Source organism: Muntiacus reevesi, chromosome 16 (genome assembly GCF_963930625.1).
Source record: "Muntiacus reevesi chromosome 16, mMunRee1.1, whole genome shotgun sequence".
NCBI lineage: Eukaryota > Metazoa > Chordata > Mammalia > Artiodactyla > Cervidae > Muntiacus > Muntiacus reevesi.
The window spans coordinates 12,211,077-12,236,790 of record NC_089264.1 but is presented as its reverse complement, the minus strand read 5'-3'; the positions used below and the strand labels follow the sequence as shown (position 1 = coordinate 12,236,790).

The window sequence follows — 25,714 nt, the reverse complement described above, 5'->3', positions numbered from 1 at the left end:
TTTTGCTTTGTGTGATCATCTTTCTTATCTTCACTTACATGTTGAACAGCTTTTAAACAGTTTGGTGACCACTTTATTGATGGGGAAGTCCTTAGTGATTCAGGTACCTTTCAAGGAAATTGTTGGAGTGAAAACCTGTCTTTGCTTTTAATTTTTCTTACCTGCCTAGAAGCAACTTGCTTAATATTTACATCTGGGTGCCTAATACTCATCTGTTTTTGTTTTGTTTTTTATATAGCATGTGTAATATGAGTGGAATTGTTTACATGTGTATTTGAGTGTGTGGATTGTGTTAACTTGGAAGTTTAATGCCATGAATTGCTTATACTGTTATATTAATGATTTGAAGCTATTGTTGAGACCTATAAACTAATTACATTATCTAATGACACTAGAAATATTTTTAGAAACTAATATTTCTTCATAGAATACAAATTTGGAGAAAAATTAATTTTTGATAAGTTGACATTGAATTAGCATGAGCATATTAAGACTGCTTGAATATGTAGTCATACCATTCTTGGATAAAGATGTGTTTTAGATGTAGTTAAAAATATATTAGGTTAGTAATTATAATCTAATTTTTTTTAATTACCTAGGAATAAAGTAATCTTTAAAAATTTAGGCAGACTTTGGCATATAGGGAAAAATGAATAATATAAAATATCCTCTCTACCAAGTAGACTCCAAAGTGCATGTGGTACCACTTTAAGGAAACCTATTACATGAAAATCTAAATTTATAAATGAGATAAATTAGGTAGTGATTATTGAATTTAAAAATAGTTACTTATTTCTAAAATAATTGATAAAGAATTCTAATAGCTAATGCTTCCAAAGTATTTACTCAGGTTTTAGTAATTTCATTTGTATGAAACAACCTCTTGAACCTACCCATTGCATAATATAAGATCTAGTTATAACATCTTATATATTTTTGTTAAAACTGTTACATGTTAAAAGTTATTAGTGATAAGAACTCTTGAATTTATAGGAATATTTGTGAATGGTCAGGAGTATCTTTCATGGTGAGAGAGGAAGATTTCTGTGGCTTCCTGCACGCTAAGTCGCTTCAGTTGTCTGACTCTTTGTGACCCTATGGACTGCATCCCACCAGGCTCCTTTGTTCATCCAGGCAAGAATGCCGGAGTGGGTTGCCATTCCCTTCTCCAGGGGACTTTCCCGACCCAGGAATCAAACCTGAGTCTCCTCCATCTCTTGCATTGCAGGCAGATTCTTCACTACTAGCGCCACCAGGGAGCATTTTTCCCTACTAAGAAATTCAAGTTGAATAGTTTTCTTGTGTAGAATATAGCTAAGTATTGTGAAGTAACATTTTAGTACAATTAGTATAAAAGAGTTTGACTAGTTGACATTGCCAATCCTTTAATTTCTTGTGAATTTAAAATGTTTTCTTGGAACCTACCATCATTTATATGGGCAAAGTACAGCTGCATGTGTTTGGATAGTATTAGCTAGTCCCTGTTTTCTTTACAACTCTACTGTTTTAATAATCGTCTGTGTGTCAATACTCAGAAGAGTATTCAAGCCAAGTATAGATGTCCTAGCAGGCTAACTTGCTGTAGTAAAATCAGAATTTTCCATTCATGAATCCAATCAACAGACGGTAAAAGAAATGTTATTGTGTGTAAGCTAGGTCCATTATCTCATCTCCAAAGCATCCATATGAGATCAACTGTGGATTTCCCCTCATTTTTTTTTTTCAGGTGAAAAGGCTCAGCTGAGGATGGGGAGACCAAGGCTTAAACATATTCAATAGTTTGTTCAGTGGCACAGAGCTACTAAGTGGGAGAATTGGAATCTAAACCCACTTGGAAAGCTGCTGTCATAGCTCAGTCGGGATGTAAAATAAGTCGGATGGCAGAGAAATGGAAGAAAAAGAGACATGGGAATTCAGTCTAGGCTACTGTGCAGACTAAAACCAAGCCGTCAATGTAATCCTTTACATCTTCAAAGGATTGTGAATGGCTTCCTGTCTTTGCTGACTCAGCTCCCCAGCCGTAAATTATATGATGGGGCTCTGGGATTAGAACACCTGAGTAACTAAATTACCTGTGGAAATGTGACCCGTGTGTCCCTTATACTCAGGGATTTGTGAGCGGGAGGTTTGTACAAACCTCTCCACTAGTTCTCTGGGATTGTGTGTCCTAATAATCAAGAGAACTCCAGAGTGGCTGAGTGTTGGGATGAGATACAGAGGCACATCTGTCTTTTCCTTTTGACCCACTTCCACTGTGGACTCTTGACCCTAGGATGGCACCTCCCCCAGATTTCAGTTCTTTACACACTTATCTGCAGAAGTGCTCAGTAATCTTGGGAGGGAGAGACCTCGGGAGCATTTCAGAGAGTCCTTCTTCCTGGCATTGTGCAGAGTTGCCAGCAGGGAGAATCCTGGGCCCTTCCTGCTGTACGTGTGTGTCTGTCACCACACTCCTGTGGTCCGTGCCCTCTAGAGACTGGCAGTGGCTCTGGCCCGGGGGACTCTAGTTTCCAGATAACAAAACAGGAAACTTTGACAGCAAGCAGTACATTAATGCCATACATTAGTAGGAAAGGGTTTTCATGAAGTTGTTTGGAATGATTGGAGAATACAATGAAAAAAAAAGTTAAATCCTAAAACCTGGAAGTCAGAATTCTGTTAAGTAAGTAAAAACGTAAAGTCAGGGAAAGGGTTGTTCAAATATAAGAAACAGAAAGGAAGTTCAGTTTAGGTTTGTTATGATGCAAAAAAAAAGAGGGGGGGTTACTTTTTGTTGATTTGTTTTACAACAAATAAGGAAGTTGATAAAGAATGCTAGGGTATAACCACTCTGTCATAAACTCTTTCCAAGCCTGTAGAACTGTACTTGAACAAATAAGGGTTAAGTATTTAAATTCAGAATCTTATTTGAAAGTAGAACTGTATCCCTTTTCCCCGCCTTGGCTCAGGTAGGTAAGTAGTTGTACTGCTTGTTCATGTAGGGAATTTGCAGACAGAAGCAGATGGATAGAGAGGAAGGTGGGGAAGATGAGTCGGGGGTCACCATGCTGAATCTGAGACGCTTATAGCAAGTTCAGGTGGGGAAGTCCAGGAAACATTTGAATGTGTGTGTTGAGTTTGTGAGAGAGGTTTGGGATGGATACAGAAAGTGTGTAAGCAAAATATAGGTGATCTTTGAAGTTTTAAAAACACATGATGATGTATCAAATAAGAAGAAAGTTTGGAAGGGAAGTATCAACATTTAAGGAGAGTGGAGACTGGAAAGAAAGACTCAAAGATGTAAGGGGGAAGACCAGGGAGGATTTACATCAGAGAAATTAAGGAGGGTAGTTTTGCAAAGAAGTTACCTCTTGGCCACTGATTAATTTGCAAAAACAGAAAGCCTCTGTTTGTGAAAGGAAAAGGACTCAGAGTATGAAATAAAGAAGGCCTTAGAGTTGGAGGAAGAGGTTGCTGTATTTCAAAGAGGGCGGAAACATGGATGTTTCTGACGAAAGAAAGGGCTATTAGAGATGCAGAGTTCGAAGATAAAGGATCTAGCAGAGAAGGAATTTAGGAAGATGAAAGAAGATGAGGGTTTAAAGGCCGGGATAGGCTCGCCTTAGACTGTAGAAGTCCTCTTACCATGTTGAAAGGCAAGAAGATGGTTGTCTTATTTTTTTGGACACCGTAATAACATTTAAAGCATTAGCTGTATCATGTTTTTCCCAGACTTATTTTTCATTTTCTGTTAATTTCTATAGATATTTCTTCTTTCCATCCCACACTGCAGACACTATCAAATAGCATGGTTCATACACACATGTCCTGGGAGAGGAGTTTTATGGCAAGAATACTACCTAAGTACATACCTTTTCAGATAATTCCAACACTGGGTTAGCATCTGGCCACTGACACCAGCAAGTTGGGATTCTGCATCTTTGGCCACTTCTCTCTGAGATGTAAGTGTTCCCTGGTGGCGCAGACGGTAAAGAATCTGTCAGCAATGCAGGAGCCCTGGGTTTGATCCCTGGGTCAGGAATATTCTCTGGAGAAGGGAATCATAACCCACTCAAGTATTCTCTTTTTTACTGTTTTATTTAAAATTTTAATTTTATATTGGAGTACAGTCAGTTAGCGATGTAATAGTTTCAGGTGGGCAGCAAAGAGACTCGGCCATACATGAAAGTGAAAATCAAAGTTGCTCAGTTGTGTCCGACTCTTTGCGACCCCATGGACTAAACAGTCCATGGAATTCTCCAGACCGGAATACTGGAGTGAGCAGCCTTTCCCTCCTCCAGGGGATCTTCTCAACCCAGGGATCGAACCCAGGTCTCCTGCATTGCCAGCGGATTCTTTACCTGCTGAGCCACAGGAAAAGCCCAGGAATACTGGAGTGGGTAGCCTATCCCTTCCTGACCCAGGAATCGAACTTCGGTCTTCTGCATTGCAGGCAGATCCTTTACCAACCGAGCTATCAGGGAAGCCAAGCAGTCATACATTTACGTGTACATTCTTTCCCAAACTCCCCTCCCATCCAGACTGCCACATAATGTTGAGCAGAGTTCCCTGTGCTATACTGTAGGATCTCCACTCCAGTATTCTTGCCTGGAGAATGCCATGGATAGAGGAGCCAGGCAGGCTACAGAACATGGGGTTGTAAAGAGTCGAGTTGGACACGACTGAGTGACTCTGAAACACAGTAGGCATCAGGATGGACACAAGGCCACCATAGGGGTCTCGAAAGCCTTGAACTTCACATTTGGTAATACAGAGCCTAGGAGGGGATTTTTTTAATGTAGCAGCTGTCTTAGGCAGATACCATTGTAATAAAACGATCAAAATGCAGAAATGAGGGAGAATGTAAAGGACATCCACTCTCTCATGACCCCAGTGAAATAAGGGGCTTTTCAGTTGTGCATTGACTTATCACCACAGTCACTCAATTTTATATATTTGATTAAAAGTGTTCTCTTCCAGTTGCTTTATTTCTGTCTTTTAATATGACTACATGCACAGAAGGGAAAGGCTAAGTTCATCTGCATCTTCTACAAGGTAAAACTGCTGACACTGGGCCTTGCTTCTCCAGACTGGGAGTGAGTCCAGCTGGGTGACCTTCTCTTCTCTTTCCTTCACCATGTAAACCTTCTGTACACTCAGGGATGACAAGAGGGGAAGGTGAAGGGGAGGAATAAGACAGAGAACCTGAAGTGTAAGCCATACTTTATTAAGGAATTTTGAGTAATTTGGGGGCTTCCTTGGTGGTTCAGATGGTAAGGAATTTGCCTGCAATGCAAGGAGACCCGGGTTTGATCCCTAGATCAGGAAGATCCCCTGGAGAAGGGAATGGCGACCCACTCCAGTATTCTTGCCTGGATAATTCCATGGACAGAGGAGCCTGGTGGGCTACAGTCCATGGGGTCGCAAAGAGTTGGACATGACTGAGTGGCTAATGCTTTCACTTGTGAGTAATTTTAAGAAGAAATTGAAACTCATTGTGACTTGTCTTTGTTCTCTGTAACCATCTTGGTTGCTAAGAGACTGGTGAGATCTGGCAAATTATGAGAAGCAAGATGAAATACAACAGCCAGTTGACTCTGGGGATGGGTAGGATGCCTCAGTCTGGGTGAAATTAGGAATTTAATGCTAGAAGGCAAAGCTCAACTATTTGATTGCTGAACCTTAGAGGAGGGTTGGAGTAGTAGAGTAGGGGATAGAGCAAGAATGAGAGAGTACATTCAAGCAGACTTTTGGGTTTTAAATAGTTCTGTAGGCCTTTTGCTCAAGGGATCCATGAAGTACAGCTTGTTTTATATGTCATCTGAATTCAGTCATTCCCTCCACTTTTTCGTAAATAAGGCTTAGTTTTCTCAAAGGTTAACAAAACTTGCATTTTTTTCTGAAATAATTTAGGCTTATATCCAAACAATATTGTGTTTTAATAAACCAAGTCTTAGAATTGATCTTAGAACTTTTTGTCCCCCAGAAATAAACCAAGAGGGAATCCCAACTTATTTGACTCATAAAAATACTCCTGAATAAAGACTTACCAGTTATACAAGAGGGAGAAATAGTGGAAAGTCCCACAAGTCCTGTAATAAAATGTCCAAGCTTCCTGATCTCATTGCTGTGTTCAGAGACAGGCTTTCTTCGTAGATTCTTCCCATTGCTCACCAACATGAACTCTGACTAATGCTAAGTCATTCCCCTTAGTATTCTCTCAGTAAGTAATGCATGTTATTCTTATATTCGTACTGTTTTTGCTGCCCTCCATGACCCCTCACACACCAGCCTCTCACTTGAAATACCCTTATCTCTGCCCATCACACAACCCACTCCAGTACTCTTGCCTGGAAAATCCCATGGACAGAGGAGCCTGGTAGGCTGCAGTCCATGGGGTCGTGAAGAGTTGGTCATGACTGAGCGACTTCACTTTCACTTTTCACTTTCATGCATTGGAGAAGGAAATGGCACCCCACTCCAGTGCTCTTGCCTGGAGAATCCCAGGGACGGGGGAGCCTGGTGGGCTGCCGTCTATGGGGTCGCACAGAGTCGGACACGGCCGAAGCACCTTAGCAGCAGCAGCAGCTGCCCTTCACAATTGCCCCCAAGCAATTGACCAGCTCCCATTCCTTCTTCAGCGATTCCTTTTGCAGCTTCCCTGGAATTTCCTAGGTCTACTGCAGCAGATCACCACAGATTTATTCTCTCACAGGTCTGGAGGCTGGAAGTCCATGGTGGGATCATGCTTTCCTCCGAAAGCTGTAGGGAAGAGCCCTTGATCTCGTCTTCCAGCCTCAGTGCCAGTCAGCAGCCGTTAGTGTTCCTTGGCTTACAGACGCATCTCTTTAGCATCTGCATTCACACGGCAGTCTCCTCTGAGTCTCTTTTGTCCTTCTCTGTCTCTTGTGAAAACATTCTTTTTGAAATTATCCCGTATGATCTCATCTAAATCCTTCTTTTACATCTAGAAGGACCCTGACTCCACATAAGACCACCTCCTGGGGCTCCAAGTTGACAAAATGAAATTTTGGGGGGATACTGCTCAACCCACTGCACTACAAGAGATCTCTCTCTTCTTTGGTCTTTTTGGTTCTTAAAGTTAACTAACATCATGTGCATCTGTATTTTTATTTGTCTATGGGTTGCTGCTGTTGCTGCATCTGGTTTTGTGAGGGAACACTTTGAAGAATAGATTATATACAAGAGTTGAGGGGGAACCAGTTTAACAAAATTAATTTTAAAAATTTACTCATGTTTTCATTAGAGTTATCAGATTTATGAACTATTTAAGCAGTGCAATTATATTTTTCTTTATATATTTTCAAAAATTATTTTGCATAAATGGTTTAGCTTATATTTCAAAGTGTCAATACTTTGACCATTTTGCATTAAAATAATATCTAGTAATACTATATTCTAGAACTCTATAATACATCCTTATGTATTATTTAATTCAGATCCCTGGCATGTGAGGTAGATTATTAGTATCACTCTCATGGGAAGATTGACTGGCCAGTAAGTGGCAGAATTAGAATTTTAAACCAGGTCTATCTGATTTTAAAGATTCAACTTTTAATTACTGTTCTGTGTAGCCTCACTCAGCTAAAACTAAATAAAAATATAATTATTTCACTGAGGAAAAATAAAAAGTAATTTTAATGATGAGACTTGTAACTGCCAAATATTAAGTGTAATGATTCTGAGAAAAAACCCCAGTGGTGAATAAATTGCATCTCTGTTTACTGCAAGATCTTTTGTTCAAACTGTCTTTGGCTTTAAGTAATTTAGAAAGCTGATAATCTTTTGATTATGGGCTCTTAAGATCATATTTACACAGAAGTAATGAAATGCTGAAGACATGATTCTTAGGTTTCTTTAATGCTGTGTCTTTATAAATAAATTAGTGCTGATTTGAAATAGTTATTTTTAATGGAAGAAATTAAAATAATATTTAACTTAAAAGAATGAAGTACATTCCTTCAAGTTTTCCCTTAGGTAGGTTTTCAGGCTTTGTGTGATTACTGCCCTTAAAGGGTCTTCAAAAATAGTTTCTCTTAGCTAAATTATTCTCCCATTCTAGCACATTAATGAGATGGAGAGCATTTGTGTGAATGAGGTATCATTTGTTGAATTTCCTGAGATCTGTATTTTTGAAAGTGTTCTATTCCAGTTCACGGGCAGGGAATGTACTCACACCGTCTGTGCGTCCAGATGACACTGCAACACTTAGTCATCTCCTTATGCCACTGCTTCATCACTTAACTCACTTTTTCCCTGGTACTTCACCTTTGGGAAGCCATCCCAAAACATCCTTTCTAAGCTCTGTAATGTTTTTAAAATTAAATCCCTGGTTGTTTATTAAAATGTCACAATCTGCCCACTTCGTTCTAGTGTTCTTTTCCTAATGTGCATATTTTGCTAATATCTGTATATAAGCCTTATTAACTCCATTTAGTACACTTGTTATTTGTTTTAGAGCAGTAGATATTTCTTAGCATATTGTTGATTACATGAAGACTGTTAGTGCTGGCTACTGTGTATAAAATTATTGAAACCACATTCAGAAGCTAAGTTGTGCATATTGTACTAATTATTAGGTTAAATATAAAGCTATAAATCAGCTATTATGATAAGAAATGAGTAAAGAAAGATGACTGATATTAAAAGATTTCCAACTCAGGTAATTATTTCTTCTCGTTAAGTAATAGGAAAATGGGTCAAATACTGTTTCCCAGAGTTTCAGCACTTTGTAATTGCGTGTGTTCTGTTTTTTTTCCAGTATGCAGTATTTCAGTGATGTCAATGCTATTGTGCTGATTTTTCTCACAATTACAATCATACTTTGTCGCTGATATTACATTCAACAAGTAAGTCCCCATCTCTCTCGACTGTTTCAAGGTGATGACACAATGACAGGTGATGGGGGCGAGTACCTCAGGCCCGAGGACCTGAAGGAGCTGGGTGACGACTCCCTGCCCAGCAGCCAGTTCCTGGACGGCATGAATTACCTGCGATACAGCTTGGAGGGAGGCCGCTCCGACAGGTATTCACAGAAAGCGCTCCCTTTGTGACGATAGTGATAAAAAGAAGTAGACACGATTGTTGACACTTCACGGGTATCCTATACTCTCAGCAGTTAGTATATGATCTTACTGCATCTCTAGCAACTTTGTGTCCGCTTTAAAGGAAACCGAGGCCTAGAGAGTTTAAGCAATTTATTGAAAGTTTAACTTTGTAAGAAGCAGAGTCATGATACATAAAGAGCTCTGAACCATTAAAGTATGATGCTTTTAATCATCCACAACTTTTTCTCTAGGCAAATTAAAAGGATGGTTTTGCCTTACGGGCAATCTTTACTCAGTGGCAGTTACAGGTACTCCCAAATCCCCTTGGGGTTTTTTGTTGGTGGAATCATTTCTGTGAACCAAACTATATTGTGAAGAAGGATTTAAAGATAACAAATTGAGAAGGAAATGTTGCCTGGAACTGACTGTTTAAAAAGGAATTGGAATAGACTTCCCCAAGAGCCTGGATACCAAAAGCAATTTGAGCAAAATCTGAAGGAGACCAGGTTTTATCACCAGATCCAGGGAGGTTTACATTTTGTTCTGAAATATAAAATCAATTTTGGGGGGTTATTACTAACTAGCACATCAGGTGTTTATTCTTTTTTGAGACAAACTGATTAAGAACATTCCATGGTGCCTCATGGCTGCCAATTTAGGTTGTGTGTGATTATTCATTCAATGTGATATCTTTTGCCAATCAATAATCTCAGGTTTATAATTTTAATATTGGCTCTATTTTTGGCTATATCCAGCATATGTGGAGTGTAAGAAATAAATACCTTAAAGAGTAGTCAATGCTAAAGGGATAATTAGCAAAAACAAGCCTACCTTGGGCTTTTTCCTTGAGTACTAATGCCTCCTTCCTATCTTTTTTTTTTTTTAATTCAATGTACACATGAGTGCCTTTCTGGATTGGCTTTGTGGTAGGTGCTGGGGTACAAGGATGACTAAGATATAATTGCTGAGTTCCTAATCTAATGGCATGAGAGAAGGGTGAGGCCAGCGGTACCCACAGTGCCCCCGAATCCCTGAGGCTCAGGCTTCCCGGAGCGGATGAGCCCAGGTCGAGAAGGAACGATGAGTAATAGTGGTGAGGAAAGGCGGGGAGGGCATTTGAAGCTTTAGTGAGGTGAGCAAAGGCTTGTGGTGTGTGAGAGAAACAGTGTGATGCGGCTGGAGCGCCAGTGTGACGGCGGGGAGGCCTCGTCTGCATTTTGGATGGCTCTCTGACAGCGAGATAGAGGGTGAATTTCAGCGGCTTTGTCAAAGGGCTACCCACCCCTGGCAGTAGCAACCATCTGAGAGACTGTTGCTGCAGTGTTCACTGGAGTAGCTAGGACAAGACTTGACCTTTTAACCTGGGTGGTGGCAATCCTGGAGAGAATTTTAGAAATGAAAAAGTTGAGAACCTATCAGTGAGGCAAAACTGGCCAGATGTGGTGACAGATTTTATGAGGTGGGCGAGGAAGAGGAAGAAGACCCAATTGGCTCGTTGGCTGCAGTGACTTAGATGGAGCGGGTCCTTGGGATCAGGATATAGGAGAGTGAGGATGGGGGGCTTGTGAGGGGCCAGTGCTCTAGATTCTGAATTTTGATACACTGCTTAATTTGAGCCTAACAACCTGAGATTCTTGAAAGACTTTAAATTGCAATAAAATATTTATGGCCTTGCAAAAATTCACAGTAATCTGTGAATAATCGTATTACTGTTATCCAAAAATCCTTTTTTTTCCAGCTTGGTTTCTCTTGTTAAGAATGAGTGCTTAACTTGATCCTTTTGCCTACTTTGAAATACTTAGTAAGGAGAAAGATTTAGAACAATACTTTCTGTAAGACAAGTATCAGTGGTTTGGGGATTCTACCCAAACTGAATACTTCTCAGCTTGTAGAGACAGGGAATATGAAGCAATGAAGACATGATCAGTTGCCCGGGGCCACACTTGCATTTGTAAAACACGCGGTGCATTCATCCTTTCTGAGTTGGCGTTATAGTCAGCATTTCATTTTCATGTTGCATTTTTTTTTTTTTTTAGTTTTGCTTAGCCAACTGAATATGTTATCTTTTTCAGTAATCATTTTTTCCTTCTCATTTCTTTATTTGGTGTGCTTTCAATAGTACCATGCCCAGGTAGGTATTAATTGCATAGCATGAAAACATGACCTTCCTGGATACATCCACATTTCCCTGCTTACTGCTCAATATATGTGTATTGTGTGTGTGTGCGTGCGTGCATATGTGTTCTGGCAAGCGTTGCTTATATTCTAGAATTATGGATTTATTCTCAAATTAGGCTTTTTATGTATTAAATTGAGTGTCTATTAATATTTGAGCTAGAAGGGGGACTGTTTTACTAGAATGAAAGTCTGTGACATGCCCCCAGGCCGACTTTATTTTGACTGTCACAGCACCACCTTGTGGCTGATCAAACATTAGCGTGGCTTCCCCAAAAGAAAGGTGTTTGTTGTGAAGTCGCTCAGTCATGTCCGACTCTGCGACCCCGTGCACTGCTGCCCACCAGGCTCCTCTGTCCCTGGGATTCTCCAGGCAAGAACACTGGAGTGGGTTGCCATTTCCTTCTCCAAAAGAAATGGGATTAGTCTATTTATAGTTGGAGATGATAGAAGAAATTATTCTGATGCCTAAAATGTATATGGATGCAGAGGAATAAAAATAGCTAAGCTTTGATTACATTGAATAGGAATACAACCAAGATCTGATTAGTTGGATTTTCTTTCCATTTTATTTTATTATTGCTTACAAATTAAAAAATGCTATTCAGAGTCAGTGCAGAACTAAGTAACAGTGAACCACAGAAGCTTCCCCATGTATTAAAGCAAACACATTGAATTTGGGGATATTCACTTGTTATAATAGGTTTGAAAGCACCATTAATTGAATTTCTAATAAATCATGCAGCTTACTAAGATAGTAATTATTATACTTTTCAGTGAAATTGCAAACTTTGATACCACCTAATATGTGTTCATAAGCAACTGTATCATGGTGAATAAGTATAAATTTAAGATCATAAAAATCTTTTGGCTCATCCCTTAGCTGAGCAGCGAGTAAAAATTTACACTTCTATAGATGTGTGTTTAACTGAACAGCACCACCTCTGACCTAACTTTAAAAAGTGGCAATTCTGTTGCAAACTATTTGAATTTACTTGCAGTGTTCTAGAAGAACCCACTCCAGTACTCTTGCCTTGAAAATCCCATGGACTGAGGAGCCTGGTAGGTTGCAGTCCATGGGGTCGCGAAGAGTTGGGCATGACTAAGTGACCTCACTTTCACTTTTCACTTTCATGCATTAGAGAAGGCAATGGCAACCCACTCCAGTATTCTTGCCTGGAGAATCCCAGGAACGGGGGAGCCTGGTGGGCTGCCGTCTATGGGGTCGCACAGAGTCGGACACGACTGAAGCGACTTAGCAGCAGCAGCAGTGTTTTAAATCAGAGTAGACATTTTCCGATACAGAGACTTAAATTATAGTCATTATTCTAAAGGAGAGAAGAATTTCCTTACTCTTGGAACATTCGAACTTCATTGATTTCATTGATTCTATGATATCATATAAAAAGAGCAATTAGAACTATAAACATTGATTAAATACCAATTAGCATTTTATAAGGCAGTAAACAGAGAGAGCTAAAATAAAATCAGAGGGTAGAGATATTCAGACATACGGTTTTAACTTACTCATTTTCTTTACTCTCTCTAACTTCCCTCACTGTCTGTCTGTAGATCCTAATATCTTTTTCTCCCTACCCTAATCTCCTTTTTTGTGATCATTTCGTCTCTTTCTTTCCTGTCTTCTTCCTCTGTATTTCTTTTGTGTTTGGGCTCTAGGAAAGACAAAAAATAGCACCAACATCCCTTTGCTCCTCTTGGTTCAAAACTAGTTGAAAGGTAGACCCAGGTATTAGGTCGATGGATATCAGTAATCCACCTTTATTACTGACACATTGATTGCAGGATGTGGCTTTAAATTCAAGTTCCAAGGAACTCTTAAAAACCTCGTTAATACCTCTTTACATTCACACCCAAAGGAGCTCTTAAATACCTCATTCCTAAAGCAGACACACCTCCACTGAGTTTTGGGGCTTCCCTGAGAGTAGCAATTGAGACCTGGCTGCCCTCTTTCAAAGTTTACACTTTACAGTGGTGGCAGCCACGCCACTGGGTCTTAACTGAGGCATCCTTTTTTTTTTTTAATCCATTCAGTTTGTGCCCATCCAAGCTAAATATCCATTTTCTCTTTGACACCTGTGTTTCTACTATTCCAGGGCTGCCTTTAAGGGTAAATTCTACACAGTGATGGAGTCTCTACTTCCTGTTACGAGCAGGCATTTTTATTCCTGCACTCCAGGGCCTGTTGATCCTTTTGTGCTTTTCATTAATATAAATCTAGCACTTTTAAATGTATAAATTCGCTGTCTGGATCTATGAATTTGAAAGAGACTGTGTAATTAATACATCCAATAGTAATTAATAAACCCAGTAGAACTTGATGGGGGAAGATGGAGGAGCCCATAGACAACATATCATTTCAAGAGGTTGACCTCTCTACTATTTTTCCCTTCTTGGTTCAATTCAAAACAAAATAAAGGAGAATAGAATTTAAGAGCTGTTGATCTAGTACTGCCTGGAACAGAACACATACAAGTGAATCTTTAGCTATCTTTGTAGTTTAAAGCAAGAAAAAAAAAAAAACTCAGTCCGCCAGTTGAGACAAGCTTTTGCTGAGATTAAAGACCCCTGTCCCCAATAGTTTAATCCCCTTCCTATCCTCAATTTCAAAGTCAGGCTAAGGTTAGTCATAGTAGCCTATTTATGAAGTGCACCATCAAAATCTAGCTGCACAGCTGTAAAAATAGCTATAATATAAGCTGCTTCCCGGTGCCATGACTTAAACCCCTGTGAATGGTTTGCTTGGCATCCAGGCTCCTGCTATGGTCATGTCAGGAGCCTCTATCTTCCCCAAGAGCCTGTAGAACATAAGATCATGTATTGACAAATTCTGTTTAGATTTAATTGTATTATAAACACACAGACTTATATATATGTGTAAAAACATAGGATCAGATACTTTATCTTTTGATTCATGTCAGTTATGCTCTAATATTCAGCATTTACTTTGGGGGCATAGATCTTACAGCAAAATAGGAGAAGACCCCAATTACTATAAATTATCTACCAAGTGATGATTTCCTCAAAGATAATTGGAGATTTTGACACCTCTCAAAGATGACAATATATGGCTTACAAACTTAGGTATATTTGCAAAAGAAAATAGTTTCTACTAATAGATCTGCTAACTTGACGTTTAGTCCATAATTCTATAGCGCTTCACTGGCCAAATACCCACTAGCTAAAAGTAAATGAAATCTTGCTTCTATAAATAAAGTGAAAGTTTGCCTATCTCTTTATTTTCCCCTGTGGGCCTTGGGCTACTATTTTGAATACAAATCTTTAATTCTTGGGCTAACATGTATAAAATATAGTTTATTTAAGATACCAATGTATTTATCATTTGATTGTACAAATTGACTGGGAAGTAAGGAAATTGCCTCTATGCACATATCGAATTTCACCCATTGCACATGAATATGTAATTCAGAACTCTGAAATTCAGATTTACCAACAATGTAAAGCACTGCTTATCAAGGCCTGAATCCCGTTGTGAAGCCAAACCTCAGTTTTGCTCAGTGTCCACTGGCAGTTCGTTTCCGTGCTGGCAGATGTGTGTGTGCGCACGTGTGTTGTGGGTTGGTCTTAGAAACGTTTTTTTGTGCTCTTGCATCTCATTGCCACAGCAACCAGCGTTCTTTGGTGCTTCACTCACCACACACAGGACATGCACAGGGAACAGTGCTGTCCTCTGAAATACCTTTATTGGAAACACCAGAGACAAACAGGAGAAGCACTGCTTCCACAGGAAGCACGCTTCTGGCCCCCATTCATCTCGTGTAGCTTCCAGGGGTGTGCACCGCCGAATCCAGTCATTCACAGCTGGAGAGGGGAGAAAGCGGTGTGGAGACAAAGGAAAAGGAGTGAAAACGAAACCTGTGCTTTCATTTCATTCTCTCCCAGGGCTGTCTTCTGCTCTACTCATACTTTTCCTAGCTGCAGGGAGATTTACATTTAACACAGATTTAGGCACTCTATCCTGGAATTACTTTCTGTGTGAATTTCTTATACTGGCAGTAAGCTACAGTTGCTGGTTTTAAAACTTTTCTGGGAAGAAAATGAATCAGATTAGGAGTATCAAATTTTATCTTCTGGATTCCCTTGTGCCCTGGCCATTGAGTGGTAGGAACCAGTCAAAAGATGTGTTGGTTTAGTTGCTGGACGGAGAGGTGTGGCAACACAGAGCCCCGCGTTCCCTTCTTCCACGGCTGCGGTTTATGTCCCCCTGGAAGGTGCACTGTTAGCTAATAGCACGCTCTTTTCACTCTCCTGCTCGGCTCATCCTTCCATCCTCCCAACCCTACTGCTGCTGTTGGTAAATCACCATGACCTCCTGCCAACCTACCAGCCTTCGATCCTTCAGTTCCGACAGGTCTCACACCCTGAGCCATGCCTCGTACCTGAGGGACAGCGCCATGATCGACGACACGGTTGTGATCCCCAGTCACCAGGTACGCGACTTTTCGCCTTTACCTTTCTGTTTTCTGGAGACCTTTTTAACATTCTCTGATGTTGGAAATGTCTGGACGAAGATTTTTAACCTAAAAAAAAAAACTGTCTTAATTCAGTCTATAAGCCTAGGATAAGAGATTTACAAGTTTTTCAAAAGCATAAAGAACGTTTGCTGCATTTCTCAACGAGCAGAGTTTTTCTAAAAGAATATACTACTTGTGTCTTCAGCTATGCTGGATTCTTCTGTGAAGATTATATATAAAACTCAATTTCTTTGTGTAATCTTTATTAAAGGAAAATGTAAGGTTGGATGCATTTTAAATTATAAGATAAAAGGTACAGGTTAAACTGTGTCTTTCAGTATTTAAAATTGTTTTCTATGAGAAAAGATGTAGAATTTGTTATGAACTTAATTTTAGATATGATTTTCTCAATTTTGACTGTATATAAGGAAGTAGATGAAACCTACATTTTTCAGAGACAACTTCTCAAGTGTAAGCCTACATCAATAATGTAATTTAAATTGGAATACATTATAAAGATATATTTTAAATGCCTTAGTCTCATATCATATTTTTAAAAGAATGCTTTTCCATGTAATACCACTCTCCTGTGATGCCAATTTTTGAAGTTCATTATATTTTAATTTAATTGAAAGAAAGTCTTTCTTATTAAATCCAGTGTTCTTTGTGTTTAGGTGACAACTCTAGCCAAGGAGGCAGAAAGGAATTCTTATCGTCTAAGCTGGGGCACTGAGAACTTAGACAACGTGGCTCTTTCTTCCAGCCCTATTCATTCAGGGTGAGTAAATCAATATTATGTATCCAGATCAAGAGGTAAAAAGAGATGAGTGAAAATAACAGCTTTGTCCAGTAGCTTTAGCTGATGGCTAGCTTACAGGGGAAGTGACCTTTTTTAAAAAGGTCATGCTTTATCCGCTTTATCTGCCATGGACTCTCTCCACACAAACAGACCAGCAAAAAGAGTTGAATTCAGCATAGAAGAACTGACCATTGTTTTAAAATAACGCATAGAACTGCGTCAAATAGCTTGTTAACTAACCAGAGTATACCTGTGGCCTCCTTATTGTTCATATTTTTGTCTTTAAGATATATTGAAAAGAGGGGCAAGATCATTTGCTTTTGAAAGTTCTGTTTACTAAGATTAACTGACTAGTTTAATAAATGCCTTTCCTTGCATATTAATGCATTTAAAATAATGTTTACAGGAGTCTGAGTCATATAGATATACAGAGGAGTTCACATGATGCTTGAAGTAGGAATATATTAAAAAGGGAGATTTGAGTGCAACCAGTTAGGTTCTCAAGATGACTTTATCGTTTTAAAGTCATTCAGGTAATATATATGCCACTACTTAAGAAATGCTGCCTATTTATATTAGCTCATTAAAAAGTAGGACTTTGAGTTAATGATTTTAAGTATTCTTAAAGATATTCTTAAGTTAGAAGAATTCAATTGTTTGGAATATAAATTCCTTAAGGGGGTTTAAATTGTAATACTCTTCACAATTGGTCCTTTCCTTACATTTTAATGGTTTCAAGTTGTACAGTAATTTCATAATTATGAATAAACTTTTAAAATGCTTTTCTTTAATTACTTTTTAAACCCTGCTCATATTTTATCTAACTAAATGTAATATTTTGATTTAAATTATTATCCCAAACTCCTTATCCATAATCCACAGAATGATTTTGAGTAATGAATCCTTTCTTGTTTTTATTATTCTAAAATATTCTCCTTTCAGGAAAGCATTCTAAGATACTGTAGTTTAAAATTTGGGACTTCTTAATCTGATCTTCTGTTAAAGGCTCGTAAAATTAGTTATTGAAAATAACTGGATATTGAAAATAATAATAATACTCTTCTTTGTTAAATAAGTAAAAGCTAGTTCTTGATGCAAATGTTATTCAGGGGAATAAAAACCAATTAAACCTCATTCAAATTTACTTATTTTAAGTATAAAATGAGATAATTAAAATCTGACAGCTATAAGTGGTTCAAAAAGCATAGCATCACATACTAAATTTTTCAACAATAATAAAAAAACCTTGGGCCTAGAGTGTTGATGGATAATAGATCATAATTTAGAAACCATTATCTAGTATTTGAAGTCCATGTCCAGCCTACAAAGTGACAAGATTATTTTAAGCAAACTGTGACATAGAAAAATTGTCTTATTGCAGACCAAGATTTTAAAGATGCTTATTTTTTTTACTATGAAACATGATCACTGACTCTAATCCTCAACTCTGGCTGTACATGGTAATCACTTGGGGGCTTTAAAAATACTGATGCCCAGGCCCCAACTGAAACCAGTTATATCACAGTCTCTGTTGTTGGGGCCTTGGCATTGGTATTTTCTACAAGCACCAGTTGTCAAATATATTTGTTTTATATAAGCTATTAGAGAGGAACAACATTGTGTAATAAAGCTTCGACTATAAGTTTGACTTAGGTAATTAACATATGACCAGTTCCCTCGAGTATCTTTTTATCCTTTCCACTTACTTAAGTATTCTCTCTTCACACACTGTTGACTTCTACAACACACCAAATTTTGTGCCAGGCACTAAGGAAAACAGATGAGTAAGACCTAGCCAGTACCTCTAAGAAACTTGCTGATGTGTTATTATTTGAATTTGGAAGACAGTCTCTGAAAGAGCAATAGCGTGATGGTTAAGAATGTGCTTTGGAATCATGTCAAACAGAATTCAGATCCTGGCCCTGACACTCAATATGTGGCACTGGGCAGGTTGTATAAAATATTTCGGTTTACTTATCTATAAGATGAATGTTATGTTATAGAGTCCATAGGGGAGACTTAAGGATTAGATGATTCTTAAGTAGTTAGCATTTTGCCTAGCAAGAATAAGTACTCAATAGATTTCAGCCATTAGTATTTATACAATCCACATACACATCTTTAGCAAGTTTCTAATTAGTGAAACAAAAGTATTCTGAATTCTCTAAATGGGAATAATGGCAATATTTGACTTATTTTTTATCAGGTAGTCTATCATAAAGTTGTATCTCTACTATAGTATTTGAATGAACACTGCAAAAGATGACTCCAATAGAATGGATAGTTACCACTAAAAATTTAATATTTCTGAATGTGATGGTATTTGAAAGCTACTATGATATTAATATAAACAGTATTCATTATATATCATATAAAAATGACTTCTTATAATTGTATTTGTTATACATCAGGTTCCTGAGTAATAGTTTTTATGTAATTTTCAAGGAGCTGAGTTTCTCTTTAATTAATTAGGTGAATTCCTTCCTAGGCCACTTCAAAGCCTGCCCAAATTGTAAGAAAAAAATAATTTTTGATAGAGGGGATAATAAAGTTAGCTTTTATATTCATATGTCTCTAGTTTTGTGTATAATGATCTATTAGATTAGATGAAGAGATTTTAGATTAATAGAAAACACAACTTCTACCAATAAGCACCGTTATTTCCTTTTACTTCTCCTGTTTCCAATGACTACTGTTCATCACAATAGGAGAAAAAGTATCAATGATTAAAAAATCTGTTCTGACCCATAAATACAGCTATTATCTAGCAAAAGAAAGGCTGACTGTTAATATTTTTGTTGTTTTTAAAGAAGTTGCCTTACTGATTCACAGTGTGATTATTATTTCTAGTATCCTAACCATGATCACATCCAGTGCAAGCTTGGACAAGAACTTAAATTTTACATTTCTTCCCCATTTCAGTAAGTGCGTAATGAATCAACAGATGTAAGCCACAAATTCCTATCGATAGCTAGTTTTGTGACTCATTTTAAATATTATTTCAAAAATCTTTATTGTTACAGTTTTTTAATGTCAGCCAAGTGCCAACAAATAAATGTCAGTTCATGATGTCAGTTCATATATAAGACATAGTAACTAGAAGTCAATAGGAAAGCAATCTTTTATAGGTCTTCTTTTTCATAAAAACATGTTGAAGGTGGTTTTGCTGTGAACCTAAAACTACTCTAAAAAATATAGTCTATTTTTTTAAAAATGTAAAGATGTTAGCTCAAATAGTGGAAGTTGATATTTGAAAGTAAAAAAAATATTTGAAATTCATAGAAATTAAAGATATTTTTCATTTGATGACATCAATATTTATCTAAGTACCTGTGGCAGTTAATTTAGTTGTTCATGTATTTCAAATATTCTTTTTTTTTTTTAATGGTACATGAAGGTAAATTCTTTGGGGTGAAGAAAATTGTTTCATAAGCGGTAAAACAACTGTTTTGTCAAGTTAGGTTTCTGGTCCAAAGTATACGTATATCCATTTGTATATCAGGTGTTGAAAACCCAAGTGGACTCTGTGAAAACATAAGGAGTGTTTTGAGGAAGAGCAGACTCAAGTAGAAGAGGATGAAAGACAGGACTATAACGTGAGATTAAACAGTGTGACCAGTGAGGAAGACAGGGAGTGAAAGTCTTGAAAAAGCACAAAGACTTCATTGCATAGTTTTGTTACCTATAGTAGGTAATTAATGTTATCTACTCTGCCTTATAGTTTATGCTACTGTTTGCCATTGGAGCTAATTTTTAAATTGCACCTTTTCTGTTTGCATTTCTTATGTAACAGCCCAAAGGGCATTATCATTATTTTGAAAGTATTAAAAGTGTGAGTGAAAAGCTATGGAGGCAAAACTATGTCTATCAAATCAAAGACTTTTTAGCTTTCATTATACCGCCCCTTGATGTTGTGTAGCTTCTTGGATATTTAGACTTTGAGTACCCACATACGCCAATGTTGAATAAGGCCACAAATCCCTCTCCAGTGATTTTGTATCCCAGTTCCCTAACCTGGGAGTTACTCCATAGCCCCCATATCTGGGTCTTCTCTCAGCCTTTTCATAGAGCTGTATCTCATTTGTATTTCCATCCTTTTTTTCAGTGAATATGGTATTGGTATATGAATATTTCATTTGAAAGTCACTTCTGATTTCCTTCTTTATATTTCGCTTTATCCATTCCTTCTCTGTGCTAAAGTATCTATTCTGTTGCAGCCGCACCTCTCCATGTCTTGATCGTGACAACAGCAGGTGAACTTCCACATCATTCCTTCTCTGAACATGTTGCCTCTCCTCTTCCCCTTTCTCCATGTCCTTCTCCTTATACCTTGCCTCGGGATGCTTTAGTGTGACCATACCTAGCCAGAGAGAGCGAGAGAGAGAGCACACGAAGGAGAATAATTTATTGTCTCCATGTCATGACCATTACTGAATTCCCCATTATGGTACAGGGAAAGTGGGTATTTTTTATTTTGTTGGAAATAAGTGGGGTTATGCTAAAATGAATGTAGACCTAATATGAGAGGCTGTCTTCATAATAAGTCTCCATATCTCTGCTGCTTTCCAGAGAAAAAGGGCTACATAGAACTGAAAGATGTCATTCCCAACAATTATGCAAATTGGTTAAGCTATTTTCAAGTTATAGTAAAGGTTATGATTTTAAGTGTCACTTAGCAGAGTTTCTTAAAACTATAGTCTAGGTGAAGCAAAGGCTGAAAGTTTATTAATAGTGCACTTGCTTGCTAGTACTTCTTTAAATGCAACTTTTGTTATTTTGGAAATTGTACTATAGAATGATTCCAGTGTTCTAAAAATATCAATGACTCTATGCTATTTTGATGAAGTTATTTTTTAAAGCTCTTATCAGACTACTGTTTATAGTATTTTTATTGTACAGTCATCCATCAGGATACTGAAGATTGTCTACAAATCAGTTTTCAATTTTGACAAATTTATATCCATTTTTTTTACTTTGTCTGCAATACCCACTAAATATTTTGTTTCTATTCATGAACATAGTGATAAATACATTTTTGGTGATTTTAACAGGTTTAAGTCACTTTATTTCAAAGCTATTTTTCATCAGTTTTTCTGTTGACAGAATTTGGAAGATTAGGAAGAAATTAAGGAAATTATAGAGGACAGGGAGCTCACGGTACGGTTTTCTCACAGCAACCCAGAAATCAGATTTAATTGAAGGCCCTCTTGCTATGTATGTGTGGATCACTGAAGCACCCTGATGACAGACTTTTTTCCTATTTTCACTCAATAACTAACTCTGAATGCTGCAATCTCCTCCCCATCCTTATCCCATGGTCCTGGATGAATTAAACGTAAACCTAAGGATTCATAACTTTTGGGGTGGAGGATATAGTCCTCAAAAGACCAGAATCATTGTTTTCTGCTGCCTCCTCTGAAGCATGTATCTGTCTAGCTAATCAACTACATATTCCTAGGCAAGTCATCTGCATAATAATGGTGGATTGCTTTTGTTTTATTCCTTTTAAATTGTGATAACACTGTATCTCACAATTTAGAAAACTTCAATAAGGATTTCTACTTTGCATGACTGCTGAATTTCCTTTGAAGAGTAAGATAAACAATTAAAACCAAGTATGTCATGTGATGTTTTTTTGTCTGTACAGTCTGAAGTCAATGTTTAGTGTAGTATGTGTATACATTTTCTGCAAAACTACTCTTGATTGTTTTAGCCATACAGCAAAAATAGTATATATTTCTTGGAGGAATAGCAGTTTGTTTTTCAAATAGATATGCTTCCAGAACTTCTGAAATGGAACATTCCAGTAGGTCAACTAACCTAGTTAGAGTTTTAATACCAGAATGCCACATTAGAGTTTGAGTTTAATCAAAGTCTCTCATTTTGGGGATAAGAAAACTGAAACCTAAAGATGTTAAGTGACTTGCCGGAGGTTACAGCAGTAATTCAACACAGGGTTAGATCTCGTGATAGATCCAGGCTGGAGCCAGGAAAGAATGTGGTACTTGTTGAATTATCTTGTGCTCTGTAATAATAGTGTTTTTTACATCTTCTTTAGTGCAGTTCATAAACTAATCAAAACTCCATATTAAACTACTTTAGCAAAGCTCTGGGTTCATTGTAGATATTTAATAAGTGTTAGTTTCTCTGTTTAATTTTTTAAATTACATGCTAATTTTAAGACATTCAAAATCTATAAAATTATGTGCATTTATTGAATTCTATCTGCTTGACCCATAATGATTTAATTCTTGCTCTACCCTTAAGTGGTGATAGGATTATCCCTCATTGACAGATGAGGCTTCAGTCACAGCTCACAGTGGAACTGAACTTCAATCCATTGATCAATACATTTTACTTTAGTTCTTTTCATCTCCCAGTGTTAGGGTTAGGGTTATCTTGTTCCATTTTTAATCTCCTGAAAATATGAGAAAAATCTGGTATGTGAACTAATTTCTCTCATGAGTCACCCTAGCCTTTCACTTTTTCCTGTGATACACACAAAAAAATGTCTCTTACAATCTGCTTTTTCAAATTATTATACATCACAAAATAACTATCCACTAATCTATTACCTCAGCTTTGCTGGTGGCTCAGTGGTTAACCACCAGCCTGCCAATACAGGTGACTTGGGTTCGATCGCTGGGTCGGGAAGAACCCCTGGAGGAGATGGCAGCGCACTCCAGTGGGAAATCCCATGGACAGAAAGGAGCGTGGCACAGAATTGGACACGACTGAATGACTAACACACATCCAAGTAGTAGCACCTTTTGACTTCCTGATATTTTTAATGAAAATATTCAAATGCTAAGCCAATTTTATATTATAAACTTTTGTTTATACATAAACAATTTTATATATAAACAATTTATATATAAGCCAGTTTTATATTTATAAACTTTTATATTGGATTAACTGATCAGCATGTTGACTTTTATCAAAAGACTTCTCATCAGTACCTAGGAAAAAAAATTGAATAGTTATTTCTCTTATTCTCTCTTAGTTGAAGAGTAGACTTTTACATATAATTCTGCATAGTCAGCTTTTTAATTAGTTGTTTACTCTAATGAGATCTGACGGGTGTTAAATAAATTTCTACTTTAGCCTTCTTTTCAATTAGCAATAAATATATACAGCTTCTCACAACTTACCTTTTTCATTCTTCCATCATTCACTATTTAAGCCGCATCTTCAGTTACACTATTTGAGTCTGATTTGCTTAGAGTATTTTCTTACTAAATTTGTAAACATTTTTATTCATTTTGACTATCAATATTTAGCTCTTTCATGACTTCCCATCCTTTTGTTTCTTTCTGGTATCTTTCTGATTTACTTTCTTCTCTATCTGCCTGCCCCTCTCTTCCTTCATCTTTCTCTCCCTCTCTCCTCTAATAATTCCCTCAATAGAGCTTGTTGCTATTTATTAGTCTATTGCACTTCCTTTAGTTATTTCATAAAGACACAAAAGCTTGTTTTTGTTGGACATTTTCTCTGAATTAGACACATTGCCTCTTTAATTTTTCAAATTTGCTTGGTGTTCTGGTGCAATACTTAAATATAATTTTCTAGATCTATGATGACACCAAGACGTATGTAGTTAAATTTATCTACTGCAGCTTCAGTCTTTAGGCCCTTTTACATCCCAGTCTTTGGTCTTTCTTCATATAGTTTTCACTCCTAACAAAATCATTACTTTGGTGTATCAAACTCTTGGTTTTTTGCTTACTCTCATTTTCTACTAATCCTCTATCAAGGGAAATAAATATACTCACTCTCTCATTTTCAAGCAGGGAAATGCCTGTAGAGGAATATTTAATATTGAAGACAGTCCTTCTCAACTATTTAGCTATTTTATGAGCTGAAGTGTCTGAGTGTAGTAATTTGAATGAGGTCTGACTGGGTTGGTTGTCAAGGAATCAAAGAATTAAATAACCTGCTACTCTAGCCTTCTCAATTAGAAACAAATATATACAGCTTCTCACAACTTACCCTTTTCACTCTTCCGTTCATTCACTATTAAGCAGTTACTTATTAACTGCCTACTATGTGCCCCATTCGCATTGCACTAGGCACTTGGGACACGGGAAGAAATACGGAGCACGAGGTCACTGCCGTTGTGACGCTGATATGGTCCTGTGTGTGGTTTAGCTCATCTCTCCTTGACCAGGAGAGTAAGTGATTCCAGTAAGTGAAATCATCCTGTGACATTTGAGGCTTAGACTGTGGACATCTTGGCAGCAGTGACTATGTCTTTACTTTCTGTATCCTTGCTCAGTTCCTAGCAGAGCACCTGGCACTTACAAGAAATGTGAAAAATGTGACATGAAAAGCAGCATGGAAATTATGGGGTAAATGAGAACAAAAGAAAATTTTAAAAGAAAGTCAGTAACATAGAAATCAGAGAAAGTAATCAAACATGTAGGTGCTTAGACATTGTTACTGCCAAGAATATAGCTACTTTAATTCACTCCTTATAGAATGCACCACTAGAAGATATTCTAAATGGAATATATAGGCTGTAAACCATTACCTGAACAAATATAGTGAAAATATAATAGCATGTACCATGAATGGGGAAACACTCTGAATGCTTTAAAAAATACAGATAGTATTGGATATTGATAATATTAATCAGATGTATTATAATAATTCCTTACTAGTTTGAGTCCCTGTTCTTCATCAAGGGTGCTAGTAATCAAAAGATGAAAAAGAAATCAAAGAAAGTAGAGAAAGTCAGAAATACAGCAATGAGTTCGAAATAGCACCGGTTGAAACTTCAGTCATTTTTTTCTAGTTTTTATAAAAATCAACATAAATACCATAGTCAAATGAAAATAATAAAATAGAAAAGAAACCTTTATAGTCATCTAGACGTTTTACCAGTTCTTTCATTCTTTTGAGTGATAGTGCATTTTAAAAAGCAAATAGAAAATAATTTAAGAATTCCTACTTAAATACTAGTAATAAGAAAAGCAGCCCACATTTTCTCATTGTATTTTGATAAAGACCAGAAACATCCATACTTCAGAACTGACCTGTTGCTCATACTCCCCAGTTTGTGCCCCATATTAAAAACTGAGAGGGCTGGGTTAGAACTGGTAGGTCTAGACTGGCTCCTGCAAGGGGAAAGAAGTGTGAGACCTCTTCTCTTGGTCTCGTTCTGCATGACCTGCTTCAGATAGGCACTCTGAGTCCTTCAC

At 37.4% G+C, this 25,714-nt stretch overlaps 1 protein-coding gene across 7 annotated transcripts in view; it reads left to right on the top strand.

Annotated features, from left to right (window-relative positions):
* The window catches only part of ANK2 (ankyrin 2), a 679,395-nt gene that overhangs the window by 597,231 nt on the left and 56,450 nt on the right, over window positions 1-25,714 (top strand). For 5 of the 7 annotated variants that reach the window (XM_065907336.1, XM_065907339.1, XM_065907337.1 and 2 more), the window contains 5 exons: window positions 50-103; window positions 8,881-9,025; window positions 15,589-15,691; window positions 16,390-16,493; window positions 20,732-20,767. In XM_065907336.1, coding sequence (XP_065763408.1) covers window positions 50-103; window positions 8,881-9,025; window positions 15,589-15,691; window positions 16,390-16,493; window positions 20,732-20,767 — 442 coding nt within the window. The remainder of the gene's footprint in view (window positions 1-49; window positions 104-8,880; window positions 9,026-15,588; window positions 15,692-16,389; window positions 16,494-20,731; window positions 20,768-25,714) is intronic. The other 2 variants (XM_065907334.1, XM_065907335.1) reach the window with 2 other exon arrangements.